We start from the raw sequence: 21,181 nt of genomic DNA, 5'->3' as shown, positions 1-21,181 counted from the left end.
ACCGCCACAAAACACAGAAATGTACCGGACTACTATCGCGACCAATAAATAATATGTGCTACAGGATATGAGGAGAGTAATGCTTCAAGGTTTTTACGGATAAAACCCCCATACTGGCGCAGTACCATGTTATAAAAAGTACGGGAACAATCACGGTGCTCGTGCAATGCCACTTGTCGACTCTGAAATGGATCGTACCATTAAAGGGGGTAACTCGTTCAGAAAATAAAAAATGAAATAAATGCTGTCTCTGTTCTGTACGGTACCGTATTGAGGATGGATTACACATGGGGGGGAAAAAAATTAGAATAAAAAATAAAAATGTATATTTTAAGTTCAACATAAAAGTGTCCAAGTCTGTACCATAATGCCTTGTCTTATATTCCAGCCTCCCTTTTTTTTAATACTTTATGGAGAAGCAGAACCATCGGATAATAATAATAATAATAATAATAATAATAATAATAATAATAATAATAATAATAAGACCATCGAGAGTTCTGTTGACACCCCAGTCAAACATGGGGGGTAAAAAACTGAAAGCAGCGCACACCGGCAGCATCGATTGTGAGAGGGGGAAATGATTTAAAGAAAAAAAAAAAAGAACAAGACAAGATATGCATATAAAACACAAAAAAATAAAAGATGAAATACATTTAGAAGTTTTAAAAAAAAAAAAAACTGCAAGCGTTTTCTGTAATCTGTGGTGATGATCTTGTTGTTGTTGTTGTTTTTCTGCATCCAGAAGGGAGCGGCTTCTTCTCAGTCTGGGTGTTAAGAGGTCAGAGGTCGCCGGCGGGGGGAGAGGCCAAAAGGTCACAGGCAGAGTCAAGTGCCCCGAGCAGGGAGATGAGGAGGAGGAGGACGAGGAGGAGGAGGAGGAGGAGGTGGGAGAACTCTGTCGTCACGTTGCTCAGTCTGAGGGAGGAAATCAGAGAGAAAACAAAAAATATGAGAGCCGTCTTAAAACACAATGTTTACTGGGTTGATGCGTGTTTCCAATATAGACAAAAAAACATCATTTTCACACACGTCAGACGGGGTGCTAGCTTTTAGCTTAGCAGATGCAGTAAAAAGAGTTTAAATCACAGCTTTTCAAATCAATTTTTTTTAGATCTTAGGGGGATAACTTGGTTTATGCCGGGCGATGAAGTGGAAAACAAACAAGGTGAACTCATCCTTAAACAAAACTTATCATACTACAAAATGACGACATGGTTTTGTCACATGAACAACAAACATGTGACTGTAATACAAATCTGATGGATGATATGTTGACTGTCATGTTAGACGACCCGACACGTGAAAATAGAAGTTGAGATATTTGAGTTAAACCAATATCAGTTGATAATACGGTTGTCAGGATCGAACACGGGCTTTCAAATCCAGTCATCGATTTCTAATCGAGTCTCGGCCGTTGTTGCTGAATCATTGAAGGCTGGTATTTTTTTTTTCGTTGAACTCTTGAATCCTAACTTTGGTGGTTAATATTACTTGAACTTGTCCACCCCTAACCTGCAACAACACACCATGCTGAAGTAAAGCTGTGGTTGTGAAAAAAAAAAGAAAAAAAAGGCAGATTTCAAAACTGTAACTGACGTTGGAGCATGAAACAACTGATCTGTTGATCTTTAGAAATCCAGATGTGGTGGTGGAACAAGTGCCAAATCAACACCCCTAATCAATAATGTTTGACTGCTGATACACTGCATCTGTCTGGCTAAGTTTAGTGGATAAGTTAAGGAGATAGGATACGTTTAGGAGGTCAGTCTTTCCCTCCACGTACACAAAGTTCTGACAGAAAAAACACATCGACAGCTATTTCGATCGCTGAATTCACATAACAGAAACCTTTCAAGCATAAATGTTAAACATTCAATAGTTTTATCTCCTCCACTGTGATGATTTCCTGTTTTTCTTGTCATGTTATGTGATAATACAATGAATATGTTTGGATAAGGTCACTTCAGGTCAGATTAAAAAAAAAAAAAAGGGATTTTAAGAAGTCAGCTCCACTGTTTTTCTCATATTTCATAGACACCAAAAAAAAAAAAATTCAGTGACAGCTTCTGCGGCTGATGGAAAAAAAAAAAGAAGAAGAAGAAGAAACCCACACAGAAGGAACGTGGAATGTGGCTGGTTCACTGACAGCGGTTTTGGACTCACAATATTAGTTGTTTTTGGACATTTTGGAGCCAAAGTGCTGCTGACTAATTCTGACTGGAATCTGCCTGGTTCTCTGCAGAGGAGCGCAAGAGTTTACTTCTCCCAGATTTAATGTGAGGGGGGTGTTTCGGGGGAAATCTGTTGATATTTTCGAGAAGAAACAAATGACAACACAGTTCAAGGAATCTGTTTACTGTGATATACACACAAGAAAACACCCAGTTTCTTAGCGAACTTCACCACAGCAGTGATATAAAAAGAGGCTGTGATGAGGCGAACGATCCACAGATTCCACTGCAGATTATATAATCAGTAAAAATTAAGTATTTTTCTTCCTGCGGTGAGTTTAGCATGTAAATCATGGCTCAGACTTCCTGCTGCATCATAAAAAAATGTGTTTGTCTGGTAAATAAGTGAGCGTGGCTGGTGGACTTTGGATCCAGCGCGCTGCCAGCAGACACACAAACACACATATAAAAGTTTGTTTCCTGGCCCGCTATCGTGGCCGGAGAGCCGGGGCTGTCAGGTCGGCTGTTTTGGTGCGGCCCGGCGGCCCCAAATGACCCTGGCGATGGCCGCCGTCCAGCTGGGTTATTCCACTGAGAGCGAGGCTTTGTCTGACACAACAATGTGAGCAGCACGCCACAATACAGATGCTTTGACAGGGGGCACTGCTGGAATGCTGCTCCTCTGTTTGTTAGCCACGGGGATGGAGGGATGGATGAACGGACGGAGCGACGGAAAGCACGCAGAGGACAGGAGCAACAGCCTGAAACACGACCAAAATTACAGCCGGAGACAAAGAGGTGTACGACTTCTGTAAACACTCCAGAAACCGAGGGAGGACGGAGAGCACACAAACAGACCTGGCAACCCAAACAAGGCGGGGGAAGAGAGGGAGCAACACCTCCCGCTTCTGTAGAAAGACACAAGTCCTCCGCCAAAATAAAACTCAGACCGAAAAACTAAATTCAATATTTACTCGAGGGGGGGGTGGAAACACAACGTTGCAAAACATGTCTTCGCCTGAAAGAAAACAGGTGGAACCGTTCTGAGCGCCTTCGACAACATCAGCCTCCACGTTCTGATTTTTTTTTACGGTTCTCACCTTTCAATCAATCAATCAAGCAAACTTTATTAGTTTACGGCCTTTCGTACAGGTTAGTAAAGTTCCAGGTGTTTCACAGCTGGCTGACAAGTTCATAGTAGGACAAAACAAAAAAGTGCCAATAATATAGTTAAAAACAGGAAATAAACATGATGGCAATGAAATATAAAATATATATGTTGATCAATTCTAAGTGCGTGAAGGAGCAGTTTTATAATGAAGAGGAGGAGCTGCAGCCGACATGATGCACACCTCCAACTTCTCAGTAAAGTAACCAACTCCTTTCCCCTCGTTAAGGTTATCAGATTGGCTTTGAATCAGAAAAACGGCCAAACAAACGCTCAAGAACTGGTCATGATGCAGGGCGAGGTATGTTATCAGTGTATGACTACCGCAAAATGACTATTATGTACAATAATTTAGGCCGTACTTAAGGTGTATATTGTTTTCTATCATTGAAATTTAACCAAATGAGTTCATATTTGTTCTTTCAATTGGTGAATCACTCTGGAAGCTTTTATTTTGAAGCACCAAAGTGGATGAAAAGTCGCACGTTGCACGTATATGTTGAATATGCTGCATTAAAAACAGGTGGAGGGAAACATGTCCAGACAGACGGAGATAAACATTAAAAAAGAGAAAGAAAAAGAGAGAGAGAGAGAGAGAGAGTCGTCTGAGGTCTCGGATCAAAACAATGCTGTGAGGACACGAGCCGGGCTGACCCGAGCTGACCTCAATAAACACACACACACACACACACACACACACACACACACACACACACACACTCGCCACAAAATCGGGTTATAAAAACAAAGTCCGCCAAACACCTGCATTAGCTAACAGCTTGTTGTGTCGTTGCAACACAGGCAGGTGTTCAGAGCCGTGACCGTCTCCCTCTCTCTCTCTCTCTCTCTCTCTATGCCCTCGTCGACCCGCCGCCCATCCCTCGCTCTCTCACTCTCCCTAAACCCCATTCACCCAGCTGGGACAACAGATGAAAGGCATCATGGGAGTGAACAGAGAGCGTAACGTGTTGACCTGACACAGGCTTCGCGTGACAGCTGGGGCGGCGGCGGCCTTACGAGGGCAAATCGAGGGACGAAAAATGTAGTCGGGCCGTCGAAAAACAGCTCCCAGATTTGATTCGATGATTGTAAAGAGCTTGAAAAAGTTTATATATGTTGGGCTTTTTTGTGGATATAGATGATTTATTTATGGATTATTTTCTTTGACGAATATAAAGTTATATAATGTCTATGATTTAATCTAAACATCTTAACAAATAGTGGAGTAGAAAAAAGGTCGACGCAATTATTTTAGATTTGTTTTAGTTTGTTCAAGCTGCGGATCAAAAGGTCGCTGGAAGCTGCCATTAAAAAGGTTAAAGCTGGTTAAAAAAAAGGTTGAAAGAGAGAAACATGAAGAAGAAACAAGAGTTGCTGCGTGTTCGAGCGCAACAGGAGCCTCTGTGATTGAGTAACGTTCAGGACCACTGGTGAAATTGACACTTGAGGAAGGAGGGGGGAACTAAAAACTGGTGCGGCGGTCAGACCGCACTGCTGACAGTGTTTAGGTCCATTCATTACCGATGAGACACAACATTTCCCCTCCAGTAAGCACTGAAGGATGTGAGGCGCACAACCCGTCGGCCCCCAAGAGCTCGGTGACTTCATTTGATTTGCACGACTTGGAAAAACTCACTTCTCTACTTGAGTTTCACTTCGTTAAATCTCAGAAGGAGCTGATCAAAAACCCAAGAAGGTTCTTTTTAATTGTTAACGCTTTCTACCTTTTCCTTTATTCAAATGACTGAACAATGAGTTTACTACCACATGAATTTAAGAAAATCTGTAAAAGCTGCATAATTAAGATGCAGAACCAAAAAATAAAGAAAATAATTTAGATAAATAATGTAATAAGGTACATTCATTCAAATACAACACTTTTGAGGAACTAAAAACCAAATATTGTACATTTATTCCACTACATGTATTTGATAAGTCTCTAGTTACTCTGCAGACTGCATCATTATTTTATCTGTTTTATTAGTTTATCAGCTGTTGCATAAGAAAACATACATACAATAATTTTGATTATACAATTTAATAACTGGTCCAGCTGATAAATGATTGACCTACAATATATAGTAAACATACATGTAAACATATGTAATTTCTCTTTCACTTGCTTTTTGATTTAAGCACATTTATTGCCACAAAATTAATTCCGATACCTTAATATGAGATACTTTCTTTCAGGGTTTTTAAAACTTTTCACAGGAAAAGTTGAAGCACTTTTAAGTACTTAAATAGTAACTTAAAAAACACTTTGACTTGTGTCTATAAAATACCAGATTATTTTGAAAACCAAGGAGTGTATTAGAAATCAAGCATATTCCCAACATAGAAAATCTTTAGTTTTAAGACTCTGTACTCTCCAATATGTTCCTGCACAGTGGATTATTTTTTTGTCTTGATTAATCATTTAATAGTCTGAAAAATCACACTTTTACATTCATAATCTTCTGAAGCATTCAAATGATTTAATTTGTCCAACAACAGTCTAAATCCCAAAAAAAGTTTGCTATCACATGAGATGAAGAAAATCTGCAAAATCCAAACAATTTCAAAGCTCAATTGAGAGATAAAAGAGATATTGTTGCTTGGAAAATGATTTGTAAGATCACTAAAATGATCCGGAATAGCTGCAGATTAATTTTCCATGTCACCAAATATCTCAAACTTCCTCGAGAAGCAGAAAACTGATGACACGCTGCATCACTGAACTGAAATCTGACCCTCTGGGAAACGCCTCCTTAAATTCTGTAACACTCCAGGAAGTCATTGACCAATGGGAACCCTGCTGGCGCCAACACGTCCGGGGTTAGGGGATCAATTCCCTGTTTAGCTCAATGGACACCAACACTGCCCGGTTTATAGATTCCCATGCTTCTCAGTGTGGCCCACCCATGCTAACGGCACATCCAGCATGTCAGTGGTTTGAATTAAGGTGCTCATCGGTTATTTTAAGATTATTTATTCGCTAAACAGACACGTCGCAGGAGGAAAAAAAAAAAAAAACTCAACGTCCGCGAGGCTTTTAGAGAGCCGCAAATACTCTGCGGCGACAGTCGGAATGGCTGCTTCGCATCAAAATTGCTTTGTGTGCACACATGATGGTTAATAATTCTAACATCTGTGGGAATATATACGAGTCTATTTAAGAGAGGGAGCTCTACATGCAACACACACACAGCGAAAAGAGGGGGGGGGGGGGTCCTGTTACGAGCATGCCTCGGACCGGCCCCATAAATTCATGTCAGTCTGGAAATAGACCTGTAAATATAGACGGGCCTGGCCACGGAGGTGGGAACCAGAGAGGAAAAGGGCAGCCTCGTACCATCTTCTCCTACATCTTTACCCTCCCCACCGCCCCCACCTCACACTCTGCCTAACCTTTTACCACATATCCCCTCGGTCGGGACACGGGGGAGGCCGAGGGGGGAAAAGGGCAGGTTCCCACCGCTGTCACTAACGTTTAAGAAACTCCCGTCTGAACCGTTAAACTGTGCAACTTCCTCCCCTGACCCGGCGTTAACCCTCCGGCTGCTTAGATCCACCTGACCACGAGAGACTGAGGGTGGGCTCGCTCCTATAATCCGCCTGTCTTTACCCGCTTAAACGTTAAAGAAGCTTTAATCTTTTTTTACCTAAAAGATAAGCCTGCATTCACAACCTTTAAAGCCTTTTTAAACTGGAGATATTTGCCGTGATACAATGGTTAGCCAGAGCTGACACGATTAGTCGACTAACCGATAAGTCGACCCAAAGACAATCAACCGGCAACAACGACTCGTAGTTTTTCAAGCACGCACAGTCAAAAGCTTGCTGGTTCCAACTTCTTAAATGTGATTATTTGCTGCCTTTCTTTGTCAGTTAAGGCAGTAAATGAAGAGTCGTTGGGTTTTGGACAAGAACAACATTTTTTGACATTTTATACACTAAAAAATTAATCTATTTACCTGATAATAAAAAAATAATCATTAATTGCAGTCCTCCTTAATGATCTTTTTGTCTTTAAAATGTCAATAGATCAAATTTAGACTTAAAGCTCTGTATTTTGCCTTACCAAAACACACAATAAGCCCCCCGAAATATTAAAATCAAACTGATTGGAAGAGAGAAAAGCATCAGATCTTCTTCTACATTTCAGAAGCTCAAACCAGACAAGCACTTCAACATAAAAAAGTAAGTAGACTTCAGACTACAGCTGGAGGACATGCCGTAGAAATAATACTGCAGTATTTTCAGGTAATATGGCGATACACAATGTTTATTGGTATGCAGTCATCAGTAATATATATATTTTGACCATGTCGGTGAAGACAAGAAGAAGAAACAGTAGAAAAATGTGGTAAGTCCCTTTAAAACTACATTTTACTGGAAAGCAAAACCAGGAAAAGGCAACACTTACGACACATTATCTTCCTAAATCTGAGATTAAAATGTTGCAATAACAATGTAAGACCCAAACAAAACAAAAAGGAGCTTCATCCTCCGTTTGGACATGTATGAGAATCTTATTACCGGAGGTGTTCGTCACACATGAAATCTCTTTTATCGCCCTGAGAACAGAACAGGTCTGCGAGAGTGATGAGAGCTTGAGAGAGTGCTCTGGCACCGACACAAGTTGCCATGTGTTGACGGGAAAAAAAACACAAAGCAGACATCACAGTCTGAGTCACTGTCTGCTTGTCTTTATGATAAGAAAGGCCAGCGGCGGAGAGAGTAGAGACACGGTGCTCGCCAACGCTGCTGGAGTCTGTACAGACAAAACATTAAACATCCACCAGTTTAAAACCAACAACCACCTGCAGCTCACCTGACAGCAACACGTCTTTAATACAGCGACTATCTGTCAGTTACTAGATGCCCCAAAAAACTGCCCAAAACACAAAGACATTCAATTCACAGTGACACAAAAGAAATATCAGCCAATTTTGACACTTTGAATTTGGCATCTCCATGATTAATATCTGCCTTGAATCATTAATATTACCGTGGACACTCATTTTGACTGGTTTGTTTTGGGGAACCAGGCCGATACCAACTTCCGGGTTAGTGTTCCACAAACATGGAAGTTAGTACTGCCCCGACTCCCTTGACAAAAAGGCCATCAAGTCTTTAAATTAGACTTGAAAAGAAGCTCTTTCATGATACTTATACATGTTGTTCAGCCATGAATCACAATCAAACAAACAGCAGTGATTTTTGAGGGGTCAGTGAAATCAGCACAAGTGAAAAGCTAATGTTGGGCTGTAAACTGACTGAAGAAGAGACCGTAAGCTCCTTACTATGCTAAACTAGTTGTAAAGTTTGAGTTAGAAGGGTTAGCAACTAAAGTCAGGCTGTTAAAATAAAACACATTGTTGTTTCTGTGAACTAATTATGACCAAGATAATTATGGCAACCGCCCCTTTTTCTGAAGAAATGTTGAGCGTTCATAACTTAAACGTGGCGTATTAGCGGATGTATTTTATGTCACAGTAAAAATCTCTTAAAATGTGTGTTAACTACAGTCACAGGGAACCAGATGTCCAAAAATGCCAACTGGTTTCCAGGTTGTCAGGACTCACTCCTGAGGCATCCCGGTACCACCCAGACTATAAAACCACTTACAAAGTGATTTATAAAACAATCTAAACGTTTGTTTCCAGCTCCTAATCCTTAGTGTCCACCTCAATTTATCTGATTTTACCTCTTCAAAGCTGAAGTCCATTATTGCTTACATTATCTTTTCTACCCCCAGTCTCAGGAAGTCCGTCTATCCCTTAACCACAGCTGATGTAAACACATCGAATCTGTGTTTTATTCAATATTTATAGCAGCGTCTCATGACTTCACACAGAACCTCCCTGACAGCTGGACCGAGCATCTCTCCCCCCTCCTCCCCTCCTCCGCTCTGGGTCAAGGATCCAGGTGTGCCTGTATCAGTTCAACATTGCAGCTGAGAGGAAATGCATTCCTGAGTGATGATGATGCGTTTCCTCTCAGGCCCGTTGTGTGCCTTGACACGCTGCCGCCGCAATTACGACGCCACATCAAAGGCCTGCTTGCCATGACTCAGCACGTACAGACACACACACACACACGCGCACACCTACCTAGACGCATGAACTGTAAACACACCGACACACACACAAAGACCGATCGCGCTCTGCGAGTGTGTGTGTGTGGGCACGGATTAACATTTCTGAACGTTGCCTTGAACTGCATCAGCACACACACACACACACACACTTAATGAACCTGCTGGCAGCGACTAAAAACAAAAGTACACACAGACAGACGGACAAACACAAACACACACAATGGGATGTGCTTGAGCGCTTTGAGTGCCAGTTGATCTCCTGTGCGAGCGAGCACACATTTACCACACACACACACACACACACACACGCTCTTTCATCTCCGCTCGGCACCACGATAAACAAATGAGTCAGTCGGCGCTCGCAGAGAATCCTGACTCATGCTCATGCGCGCACACACACACACGAAGCGACACAGTAAAACGGTGATTCGGGGAGGAAGCGAGGGGGAAAAGCAGGGAGGAGATGAATATAAGAGAGGACGAGTGGGTGAAAGAGACGAGGAGACGATCAAAGAGGAAGTGAAAGACCGACTCTTTTTTTTCGTCCCCCAAGCACGTCTACGACCCCGACTGCAGACCGAACATCAGCGCTGACGCACACGTCCACGTCTGGACTTAACATTAAGTAACCGAGCGCCGTGCTGTGTCAGAACGTCTCTGTGTAAAAACATCACGTACACCTACTGTACTACTACTGGAACAACATACTATTATGAGATATAGTCTGCGTCAGCGATAATGCCCGATGAGGTGTCCGTTATTAGGAACGACGTGGAGGCCATAACTGTCCAATGACGTCCATTATCAGTACGATCAATAAGACAACAGTATTTAGGGAGTCATCTCCTACATTTCTGGTACATCACAGGACAACTTTAGTTGTCACTGGGGATGTTAAATCGACTCATTTCTCTGACGTTTAAACCTTGGCGAGGGTAGCAATCGACAAAGCAGCCTCTAGTCACGCGTATCCCTTGCAGTCAAAATAAGATTTGAGTAATAACTGAAAGCAAGTGAATAGGTTACATACTTGATGATTTGTCAATCAGATTTGTTGATCTAAGTGATTTAGATCTGTGGCAAAGACATATGTATCAGGGATTAACCTAGATGATTATCATTTTTCTGTGTTTTTTGTAAAACTCATTTAAAAATGTGCTACTTTTGCTCTAATACAGTGCATCATATGTGTGAAGAATCTGAACCTACAGAGTAACTACATATAAATGTAGTGGAGAGGAAGAGTAAAGGTAAATTACAAGTAAATTGTACTTTTTTGGGCTGTTTATTGCAGTGCTACAATCTGACTGAGCCACTATAAAACAACGTCTTATGAAAGCCATGTAGTTACAGTTTCATGTACTTAATCCAGAATCCAACCTTGAAAACACCTCGTAAAAATTCAAGTGTTTAAGGGACTTCCAGCACCGGAACAAACGGCGTAAACCACTGCCAGATTACTGCACCTTAATGTGTTTTGCCATCATACTAACCGCTCCTGCTGGCACTGCACTCCGCCGTGTTTTGTACACACGAATATATTTTTTCAAAGATGTAGAAAAGTGTCTCAAGTGACAGCCTAACAGCAGACAAAAGGCTGCGAAACACACAAACACCCACACGTTGGTACACTCGGCGCACACATGCTGACACAAAGAAAAACAGCGGCACGTGCACAGACAGGCACAGAGAGAGAAAGAGACACCACCGGCTACAAAGACAGGAAGTCAGTGCTTTTTTTGGGTGATTCAGTCCGCACTTGACCTCAGATAAACCTCGGTTCATTCAGCGAGCTAATTGTCTACCCGTCTGCCTGCACACAACACATACGCAGACCTCAAGATGAACCGCGTATTGGTGCCACTTCCTGTTACAGCCCAGACTTCAGTTCCCTGGACAGATGCCTTCAAAGACAACGTCTGGCTGCTCAAAGCGCCTGAACGCAGCCTTGTCAAGATCACAGAGACCTGATCCAAAATAGACTCACTAGAGGAGCTGCAAATTGATATAATGCGACTAATAATAGCATACGGCACTTAGGGTTATTTTAGATTTCAGCGAGGAAAAAATATCCTCAACACTTGCTCTCTTTTACTCACACATGAAAGCTCAATAGCACAAAGCAAGAAACTGTGTTTTTCTTTATGTAGGCTGGCTGCTGTGGCTGTGTAAACTCCAGAATGTAAGATTTAACAACTGATGTTTGAGTATGAAAGTAGGGAAGAGCCTTCGAACAAGCTGTCAGAGGAGGCAGACATCGTTGGGCGTGTGTGTTGACTCACCCTTGGTTGTCGTGGTGACTCCATCTGATTTGGTGAAGTCTATACTGGCATAGGCTCCGTTCTCCAGCAGAGGCACCGTCCCCGCCGCCGCCACTGCCGCCGAGCTCCCGTTGCTGCTACCGGCTCCCGACGTCACGGCTCCCATATTACTCCCGTCCTCCCTCAGCTCCAAGGCAATGTAGTTCAGGCCGTTCTGGTAGCCCACAGACATGTTCCTGCACATTCTACCTGCTCCAGCCCCTGAGGAGGAGGAGGAGGATGAGCCTGAAGCGCCCATTTCTTGAGATCTTACTGGAGCGTGGTGAGCAGGCGAGTCCCCTGAACCCTCCAAGGACACCCACACGCTGTCAAAAGATGCTGAGCTGGACCATCTGGAAGCCTGACCCTCAGTTAGGTAAGATCCGTTGGGGGCCGTGGGGTTGACCAGCGTGGGGTGGGTGGCTGAGGATGAGGAGCCGAGACCTCCTCCAGAGGGAGTTGAATTAGAGGAGGAGGTGGAGGAGAACGTCTCAGAGCTGTGTCTCCTCCTGCCTTGAGGGTCGGCCCGAACCACCTTAGGTTCCAGCTGCTGTGTCGGCGCCCTGCCCGGGCTCGACGGAGGGAGAGGAGGGGAAATGGATGAGGAGGAGGCGGGGGGAGCGTGGCCGTAATGACCCTCCATCACACAGAGATGCTGCAGCATGGCGGTGGGGCTCGTTTGCGTCCTCTCACCTCTGCTGAGGTTAAAGGTCATGTCCGTGTAGTCATCCCCCTTTGACCGCCAGTGACCTCCGGCAGGGACTCCAGGGGAGGCCAGCGCCCCAGGATTGCTAGCCAGGGGTCGGATATAGCTGGGTGGGTTCCAGGGGGCAACAAGGCTGGGTCTGGGGGACTGGTTTTTACCCAGACACCCAGCGCTGTCCTGTTGGTCTGCCCCAACCTCCACACTCATATAGTCCTGGTGAGTTTGGGGCTGGGGAGGGGAGCGACGGTGGTCACTGGACCCCAGGGAAGGCGCTTCGTCTTGGGCAGAGAGAGGGTAGGCGGGGGGCTGTTGTTGGTGGGGGTAATGATCCCCGAACTCAATGTTGATATACTCTCCAGGGCTGGAGGGCCCTTCAGATGAGCTGACAGTGGCAGGGACTGAGGTGGAGGTGCCTGCAGACGCTGTGGAGGGCTCACTAACCCGCAGCGGGCCATGGAAACTTCTTCGGCCTAAAGGGAGGCGGTTGGGCCTCACCACGCGCCGATCAGCCATTGCTGCGGTGGTATGGTGAGCTCCATAAGGCGGTGGTGGGTGAGAAGGGGTGGAGGTGCTACTTCCTCCTCCAGCCCTCTTCTCTGGGGTTGACATGGAAGCTGTGGCAACTGATGAATATACTGGCTTGGCAGGAGAACTCATGGGAACATACTCCCCATACTCCTTCTCATCCCTCTCTCTGGTGGGGGCCTTGTAGGAGCGAGGGAGGGAGAAATAAGGGCTGTAAGATTTGGGGGTATTCTCGGGTGTGCCAGGGGTGTAATACCCACCGCTCCCTTCATTTGAGAGCTTGCGACCCCCGCTGCTGCTGTATGACATGTCCATATATTCTCCATTCTCTGGCCTCTCTGCTATGCTGTCACCCCCACTGACACCTGCCGTGCTGGAGCTACTGTGAGGGCTGGGGGAGGCCTGACCAGGAGACGGGGAGCTGCCACTGCCCCCTGGGAGCATCATCATGTAGCCATGGGAGTCTGTGGAGGATTGAGACTGGAGCTGGGGCTGATGGTGGGCTGAACGGGGACCTAAAGCTGGACTGTGAAACTGAGGAGAGTGGGAGACGGGATGGGAGTAAGAGCTGGGTTGCATAGGCATGTAGTCGGGAGGAGTATCCCGTGGCGACGCGGCTACGCCACACATCATAGGCATGTAGCCGCTGTCTTCCTTGGCAGAGGAGGAGGAAAGGGGCGGGCGCTCGCCACCGGCCTCTGTCCGGGAGAGCGTGGAGGGACGGCTCTGCTGGCTGTGCTCGGAGCAGGAGCTGTAGTCAGAGCGGAGGGAGGAAGAGGAGGATGAGGGACCGCCGCGGAGCAGCCCACTCCCGAATGGCAACACGATATCTGACCCCTCTTCCAATGAGAAGTTGGTCTGGGTCATTTTCTGGTAAACCGCCACTCCAGAACCGCCGGTTGCACCACCGGCAGGTCTGGAGAAAGAGTGAGTCCTCCTCCTCAGTGATGATGAAGATGATGTGGACAAGCGTTCATCCTCTGTCGTCGACGTGCTCTCATCTCGTGGCGTGTCGCCTCCGCTGTTGTTTCCAGAGCCACCACCAGCGCCGAACACCTCCCGGTTCCAGCCCATGGCCATGTAATCATTTAGACAGTTCTCTTCTCTGATTGGTGGCGTGTTGCCAAGGGAGTCGGGCGTGTTACTCCGCACCCGGAAGTACCGGAAATCACCAGGACTGGAGCCGTACTCATCTGACGAGTTGAAGCCGCCGTCAGATGGAGAGCCGCATATCGAGGCGCTTGATGGGCGGGTGAGGGTGTCGGAGACTGAGCCGTGGCCGCTGCTGGAGGAGACGCTCACCGGGCTGGTGGTGGAGGGGAAGTGGGAGACTGGCAGCGAGGCAGAGCGGGCGTGGTAGGTGGACGCCGACCCCGGGATGGCTCTGACGTAGCGTCCGCTGCCGGTGCTTGTGCCAGCATTTCCTGTGGCAACGCCACCTCCGCTGCCGCTGCCACCGCCTTCCTGGCGGCCATGATGGGCACGTGCAGAGTTAAGGTGAACCAGACTTCCTGTGGCTGAGCGGAACGGCCGGTTCATCGTCCCCTCGCCCTCACTGGATGTCCTGAAGCGATAACCACTTGCCCCAGAGCTCTTACTTGACGGCGGCGTGCCAACAACTGACTCTGTCCTCGACCGCCGCTGCAGTCCCGTCTGGCTCGGTGGCAGGTTGCCCAGGTGGCGCCGTGTTGTGATGAACGGCATAGGGTTGGAGCCTGATGACTGGCTCTTACTCCTGGGCCGAAACTCTGCAAAAGCCTTCAGGGCTTTCATCGTCTCCAAGATGGTTTCATGCATGTTCTGGGCCACGACCGAATCATCCACCTGCATCCAGATCTCTCCCGGCCCAATGGAGGAGGAGCGACCCACCTCGATGAAGAAAAAGCTTTCCGAGTGTCCGCAGCGTCTGATATTCATCAGCTGGAGGTTGACACAGGGGGTTTCAGAGTTCAGCTTAACGAGGTGAATGGTTTTAGTTGAGAGGCAAAGCCGGTAAACACCTGTGAGGTTTTTAGTTTGACCTAGTCCTTTAGGCTTCACATTCACCTGCCACACCTCTTTGAACACAGTACCGGGGGTGACTGTACCGTACCCATCATCCAGATCATCTGAATCCAAGTGCCCTTTTTTGCCCTCGCTCATCAGCTCGCTGACAGCCACGTACCAGTCCTCTTGCTCCTGCTCGTTCTCGGCCACAATGGCAAAGTACTCGTCCTTAGTATAAAGGGCAATGAGGTGTTTGTTTTTGGAATCCGCCCTTTTGTTTACCGTGAAGCATTGGTAGAGGTAAATAACCCTTTTCGGGGGAGAAGGGGCGACCGCTCCACCGCTGGCGGCGGCCGCGGCAGCAGAGCGCAGGCTGTTCCTGAATTTCTTCTCGCTGTCGTAGTACTCCAGGCGGCTCGGCCCGAGGTGGCTGGCCGCCCGGAGCACGAAGAACCTCTTGTGTCCGTGTTTCTGCTTTCGTAAGTAGCCACATTTGCGTATATCATCCACAACGTCCGAGGGGTTAGCGACGCTCACAGCCGCGTATACATGGCTGCTGCTGCCGCTGCTGCTGCCGCTAGCGGCGGCGGCGGAGGAGGAGGAGGAAGAAGCGGCGGGGTCCTCGGCGGCGTGTACCTGGCTGAGAGACGAGGAGGAGGCTTTCCTGCCCGGGGACTCTGCGAGGTTTTCTCCGGAAAGATGCTGCTGCTGCTGCGGGGCGAGCTGGTAGTGATGGTGCTGCTGTTGTTGTTGATCCTTTGGCGGGTGGTGGTGGCTGAGGTGTTGTTGATGGTGGAGGTGGTTGGAGGGCGGTAAATGTTGATGGAAGCGAGAGCCGCCTCCTCCTCCTCCGCCGCCGCCGCCACCGATATTAATTAACGGGGAAGGGGGTTCCCCGACCGAGCCGTCTCCGTTCGCGGTGGCGGCCGCGGATTTCGTCCCCACGTCCCTCTGCTGCGTCTCCACCATCAACATCGCTGCCTTGCCTTCCTGGTAATTCGTGAAATTTGCCATCAGAGAACACAATCAAAGGTCACTTTACTAGCAAGCTAATCCGAGTGGACCTAGACCCCATTCTTGTTTTGGGAGACGAGCTCCCGAGTCCGGCTAGGCCAGCTAACGTTGACTCGCGCGGCTCAGATTTGCAATCCTCCTCGCGGACCGGCGTCGTTATTCCGTTAACAAAAAAAAACAAAACAAACAAAAAAACAAGTCCCTTCGCCCGGTAAAGCAGCGGGTGCTCGTGCTCCAACGCGGGCTTTTCTTCACGAAATGAAGCCCACCGTGTGCAACATGACCACGTTCGGCAGTTGTTTCTATAATCGGGAGGATCCGGCTAGCTCGGTTAGCAATCCGTTCCCTTCTCCTCCTGTACACATCTCTACGGGCCAGAGCACAAACAACACATGACCCTCTGCGTCACCGGCCTGACGGGAGGAACAAAGACGCGAGCGCGGCCGCCGATTGGCCCGTCACTTTGAGTGACGTTCCTTGACAGGAGTCCAAACCAATCGCTGTGGGATATTAGTGCCTTGCGTCAATAGCCCGGACCAATCGCGTCGCGGGGAGTTTTATTGAAGTTAAAAATAGGCGGTGACTTTTTAAGGCTGATCCAGAGACAGTTGTTAGGATCGCCGGCCGCTGTTTAGAGACTTCTGCCGGCTGATCTCAGACCTGTAGACGAGCAAAGAGCCACCCAGAGTCTTCCCCTTGTCGCTGAGAGCACATTTTAGTCTTGGGTCAAGTTAAAGATATTATTTTACACCTTATTCGGATTTCTGTTTTATAAATCATTATCAGGTGATACATTTTATACTTAAATGTATATGCTATATTATAAAATCATTATCTGGAAGTACATTTTCCTTTTACTTAGACATATATGTTAAATTATATAATATGTAATTTACATATAGATACATTTTTTAGTTAAATGTACATTTTATGTTAAATAATATAAAGTACAAAGTCATCTCAAATGCCACTCAGAGTATTAGTTGCTTTTTTTAAACAATAAATGCTTAATGCATTATCAATAGCAGTCAATCAATCAAAGGGTTTACTGTTTACTGTAATCTTCATTCCTAATTACAGACACAAGCTACTCTGCTAAATAATATTTTTGCAGTATGAGCAGCTAATAAAAAATCATTGTAATTGATTAAAATACTGTTAAACTGTTCAAATTAGCTGTACATGTTGCCAGCTGCAACACACTGCTTACTCATAAATGCTCCACTAATAACAGTAATAGTTTGTCACTTATTGCACATTTTTGCAACACTTAAAATGTTACAAATATCACATTTTTCACATGTGATTCACTAAAACAGAGCAGACTGAGAGAGAAAAATGTAAAAGTGAGTTTTTGCAAGAGTTTTGTTTGTTCGTTTCAAGCTCGATGTAATGTAGTCGACGTAGGCCACATCTAGGTATCATATATTGTGCAAATTCCTGTATTTATCATCTTATTCTGCAAAGTGAAAAGTAGCTCTAGTCGTCAGATAAATGCAGAGACATGCACAGTTTTCCTTTTTGAAGTGCAGAAAATGAGAATACAAAAACACCACAGAATTATAACTTGATTACGACGTGTTTCTGTTTCTTTTTGCCTCTTTCCCTGACACTTTATGTGTTTACTGTCCCTTTTCTCTCTTTTTTCCACCTTTAGAAAAAGCCTCTTTTTGTGTCTTTAGGTCTTTAACCCAAACACTGAGATACTAACAGCTCCCCAAACGTCGGACCTCTCGCCTGCCGGAGCTTGAGGTTTACTAAAACACATAGCTGCTCCAGTCATGTGAGAACCCACTGGTGAGTTTGGGCGCTTGCCAACCCCAGTGTCAGCGAGGGTCAAGCCAGCCGGAGTGACCTAACATGGCCTGTACCCTTTTTTCCATCTAAAACCAAACCCCGCTTTGGCACAGGTGTCGACTTCGGATTGGATCCGTCCTCGGCATTGACCGCACACCACACTCGAGTGATTTTATGCTCTGTTTTTTTGTTTTTTTCGGGCAGCTACATGTGGCACTAAACACTTCTTAAGAGAGCTTGGAGATTCAAGCCCCAGCTGTGTTTTCCATGGGAACCTAGATGGAGTCATTAAGGAGGACTCCCCCCTCGGCCCGAGGGACGTATCTGTGTTCTTTGCGCGCCTCGGAGAATGCCACGCTCGGCTTTCCGAGCCTCTACTACACTTTGCATGCAACAATTTGCTGGAGCCTTTTATCCCAAACACCTTTCAGTATCAGGAGTGGGATCATGTGTGGTGCAGCTGGCCCCGCCGGGACTCGTACCCTTCAGCCTGGCAGAGCCGCTGCCGTGTTTTACCAGCGGGGATATGCAGGACCACCTGTCTGAGTGTGCCTCCGAGTCTGTCACCGTACAGCAGTAAAAATCAGTCATTTCAATCCATTCCTGATCCATTATCCTCTATATTATAGAGTATATAATTATATTATACAATTGTGTAAACTTATACGAAGTTAAAGGATGAGTTTTTTTTGGAAGAGTCTCATCGCAAAGTCAGTTCAGTAGCTGTTCTTGAGCTTCTCATTGCATCACACCATGTTTCTCAGCAGCTCGACTTTGTTTTTGTTATCTTCTCTTTCAAAGGTCAGTGTCGATGTCAAATATCAGTTCAGTCTCTGGCTGTTCACTTCCCATGACAGGCCATGGATTAAGAATGGGGATGCCATCCATCTGGGCTACATAGCTAGCTAGCTCTCTAGCAGCACGTATAAATTTGCCCCAAAATGATAAAGTAGCTGTAGTTCTTAAACACATACAATATGGTTGTCCTAGAATCCAGTTCTGTTGTTGCTAAGCTAGCAGGCTAACACATCTCCATCATCCCAGCCTCTCGACTAACATGATGTTTTAGTTAGATTATCAGGCTGTAAGCCTTCAAATGCTAGCTAGCCACCATTCTCCACTGACTCGAGAAACAGACAATCAGTGGACAAGTGCATGATTAAGAAAGGAGATGCCATTTTTTTTCTACATGGCTAACTAGCTACCTAGCTGAGCTACACACATGATAATTTGTCCCAACTTGTCCCAGTATTATGTTAGCTTGCAAGTTTAGGCTGTTTATTTAAGCTAGGCTAAGTGCACCCAGCACCTTAGAAGACACAGGAAGTTGCCACACTTCTGCATGTCGTCCCTCCTTACAAAATCCAGGTGACTCTTTGAGGTATACTGAACTAGTTTGCAAGTTAACAAAGTGAACTGAATAGACTGGAGGAATATTTTTAGCTGTCTTGTCTTTTTCTGCTACCAATCTTTATGCTAGGCTTGGCTCAATATGTCCCTAGCTCATTTCCTCTGCGATGTCGATCTACTTGACACTCTAATATGCTAAAAACCTTAAAATTAGACTGACGATACGCTGGACTTGTGAGGTTTCTTAAGATAAACTTTGCAAAGAATCCCATGATTTAATGAGCTTTATCGACACAAGAGATAAAAACAGTGTTATTGAAGCTCTCTGACTGCCCGAGCCCCCTTCTCTCTCACTCTTTCACCTCTTTAACCTCTTGTTATGGAAAAGAAAACCGCACAGCATTGTGACAGCCGGGAATACCGGCCTCCGATCCGTCCCCACAATGACGGCGAGCTACCAGTCAAGCCGACAGGGCAACCCAACTCTTCCCTGGGGAGATATCAGCTGCTTTTCAAAGGAAGCCCGGTTCTGCTAACCTCTGAACGTCTGGCGCGAGACCAGTCGAATCCGCGTCGAACCCCCCCGACCTCTCCTCCTCTCCGGCTTTGACTCTGCTGCTGTGAGGAAAACTGAGCAAAACAACCTCTCACCCTCATGTGTAACATTAACAGAGGAGCATGTCTGGATCTGCTTTTACAGTTGAATTTCTTCAGAATCTTGAATTCTGGAGAGTTTTAAATTACCTCTGTTTTCCAAATAAATGGTGTGATTGAGCCACGCAGAGACTTTTGCGGAAAAACAGGTTGATGTCTGGTGATTTCCAGAGAATTCGACACCGATTCCAGCCGTTTTGGAGAGACGGTGTGCGCTTGGTGTTTGCATGTGTCAGAGCGTGAGCAGCGTCAGTCAAACTAGCAACCGGCTTGTCGGCTTAATGATGCAAATGTTGCCCCGTCGCCCCGGGTCATTTATTTGGTTGACGTGCTCTCGGACAGTGATTGACCAACAGAACAGTCGTCTGAGTCTGCAGACGCGCAGGAGGAAGTCGATTCTGCCGACTTCTGCTCAAATGTGCAGTGATGAAATGTAACTAAGTACAATTTTGTGGTACTTTATTGGAGTTTGTTCCATTTTCAGCTACTTTAAACTTCCCACAAAGGCAAATAATGTAAGATTTTACTTCACTACTTTTATCTGATCACTTTAAACTGCAGATTACATGCTACATCAGAGAAACAAAGCTACCTCAGAATAACCAGGTAAAGTAGACAATTACATTTAAGTTGTACAAGCTAGAAAGTTTTCATAGCTTAAAGTTATTTTTCTACCTCTGAGTGGTTCTGAGGTAATCGATTTCCTGGATTAAAAAAAAAAAGAAAATATCAGATACTTTCATACTTTTACTCAAGTGTGACTGAACAAACTTTGGTCGTATGACCTTGAAATGGAGCAGTTTGTTTTATTGAATACAGGGGTGGAAGTAATTAAATACAGCTACACATGTTTTTGTAATCAAGTTATCTCTTTGGGTACATTTATGAGTATTTTCTCAAGTCTGTAATTTTGATTAAGTGTGCACCACACCATGTAATGTACTTAGTTACTTTTAAAATGTATCTTCTATTGATAAATTCAATAAACACCAACTATTAAAAAGTAACTAATACACTGAGTAGCATTTTAGAGGAATGTGTTTTTGTTCTTTTACCTAATTATTATGTTAATATCAGCAGTTTTACTTGTGATTATGTAATATCAATAATGTTACTGTACTCTAACTAACAATTTATTTTGTGTTTTATGGCTTTAAAACTCTTCAGTTAATGTTTGTCTGCTACTCCCCGTCACTTTAGACTTTCATTTTTTAAAATGTTGTGCCTGAAATGTTGCAAATTCCTGCATTATTGCAATAAAACTGGAGTAAACAAGAGTGAAATTGTCAAAATAACTAAAACAAAGTGTCGAAATTGTCATTTATTTACAAAAACATACATTTGTTGAGACGTTAGCTGATTTCTAACATCTATTCAGTAACGTCTTCCTGTTTCCAACATCTCTTGATCCTTACTATCATG

At 45.4% G+C, this 21,181-nt stretch overlaps 1 protein-coding gene across 1 annotated transcript in view; it reads right to left on the bottom strand.

Annotated features, from left to right (window-relative positions):
* LOC119027104 (insulin receptor substrate 2-B) overlaps positions 1 to 16,376 on the bottom strand; it is an 18,817-nt gene extending 2,441 nt beyond the window's left edge. The window contains exons 1-2 of the mRNA XM_037111985.1: positions 11,710 to 16,376; positions 1 to 918 (exon numbers count right to left, since the gene is read on the bottom strand). The exon at positions 1 to 918 is cut by the window's left edge and continues 2,441 nt beyond it. Coding sequence (XP_036967880.1) covers positions 914 to 918; positions 11,710 to 15,958 — 4,254 coding nt within the window. The 5' untranslated portion in view covers positions 15,959 to 16,376 and the 3' untranslated portion in view covers positions 1 to 913. The remainder of the gene's footprint in view (positions 919 to 11,709) is intronic.
* Positions 16,377 to 21,181: the final 4,805 nt, after the last annotated feature.

The sequence above is a fragment of the Acanthopagrus latus genome, chromosome 10 (assembly GCF_904848185.1).
Source record: "Acanthopagrus latus isolate v.2019 chromosome 10, fAcaLat1.1, whole genome shotgun sequence".
Lineage (NCBI taxonomy): Eukaryota > Metazoa > Chordata > Actinopteri > Spariformes > Sparidae > Acanthopagrus > Acanthopagrus latus.
This window is presented reverse-complemented; position numbering and strand designations above follow the sequence as displayed.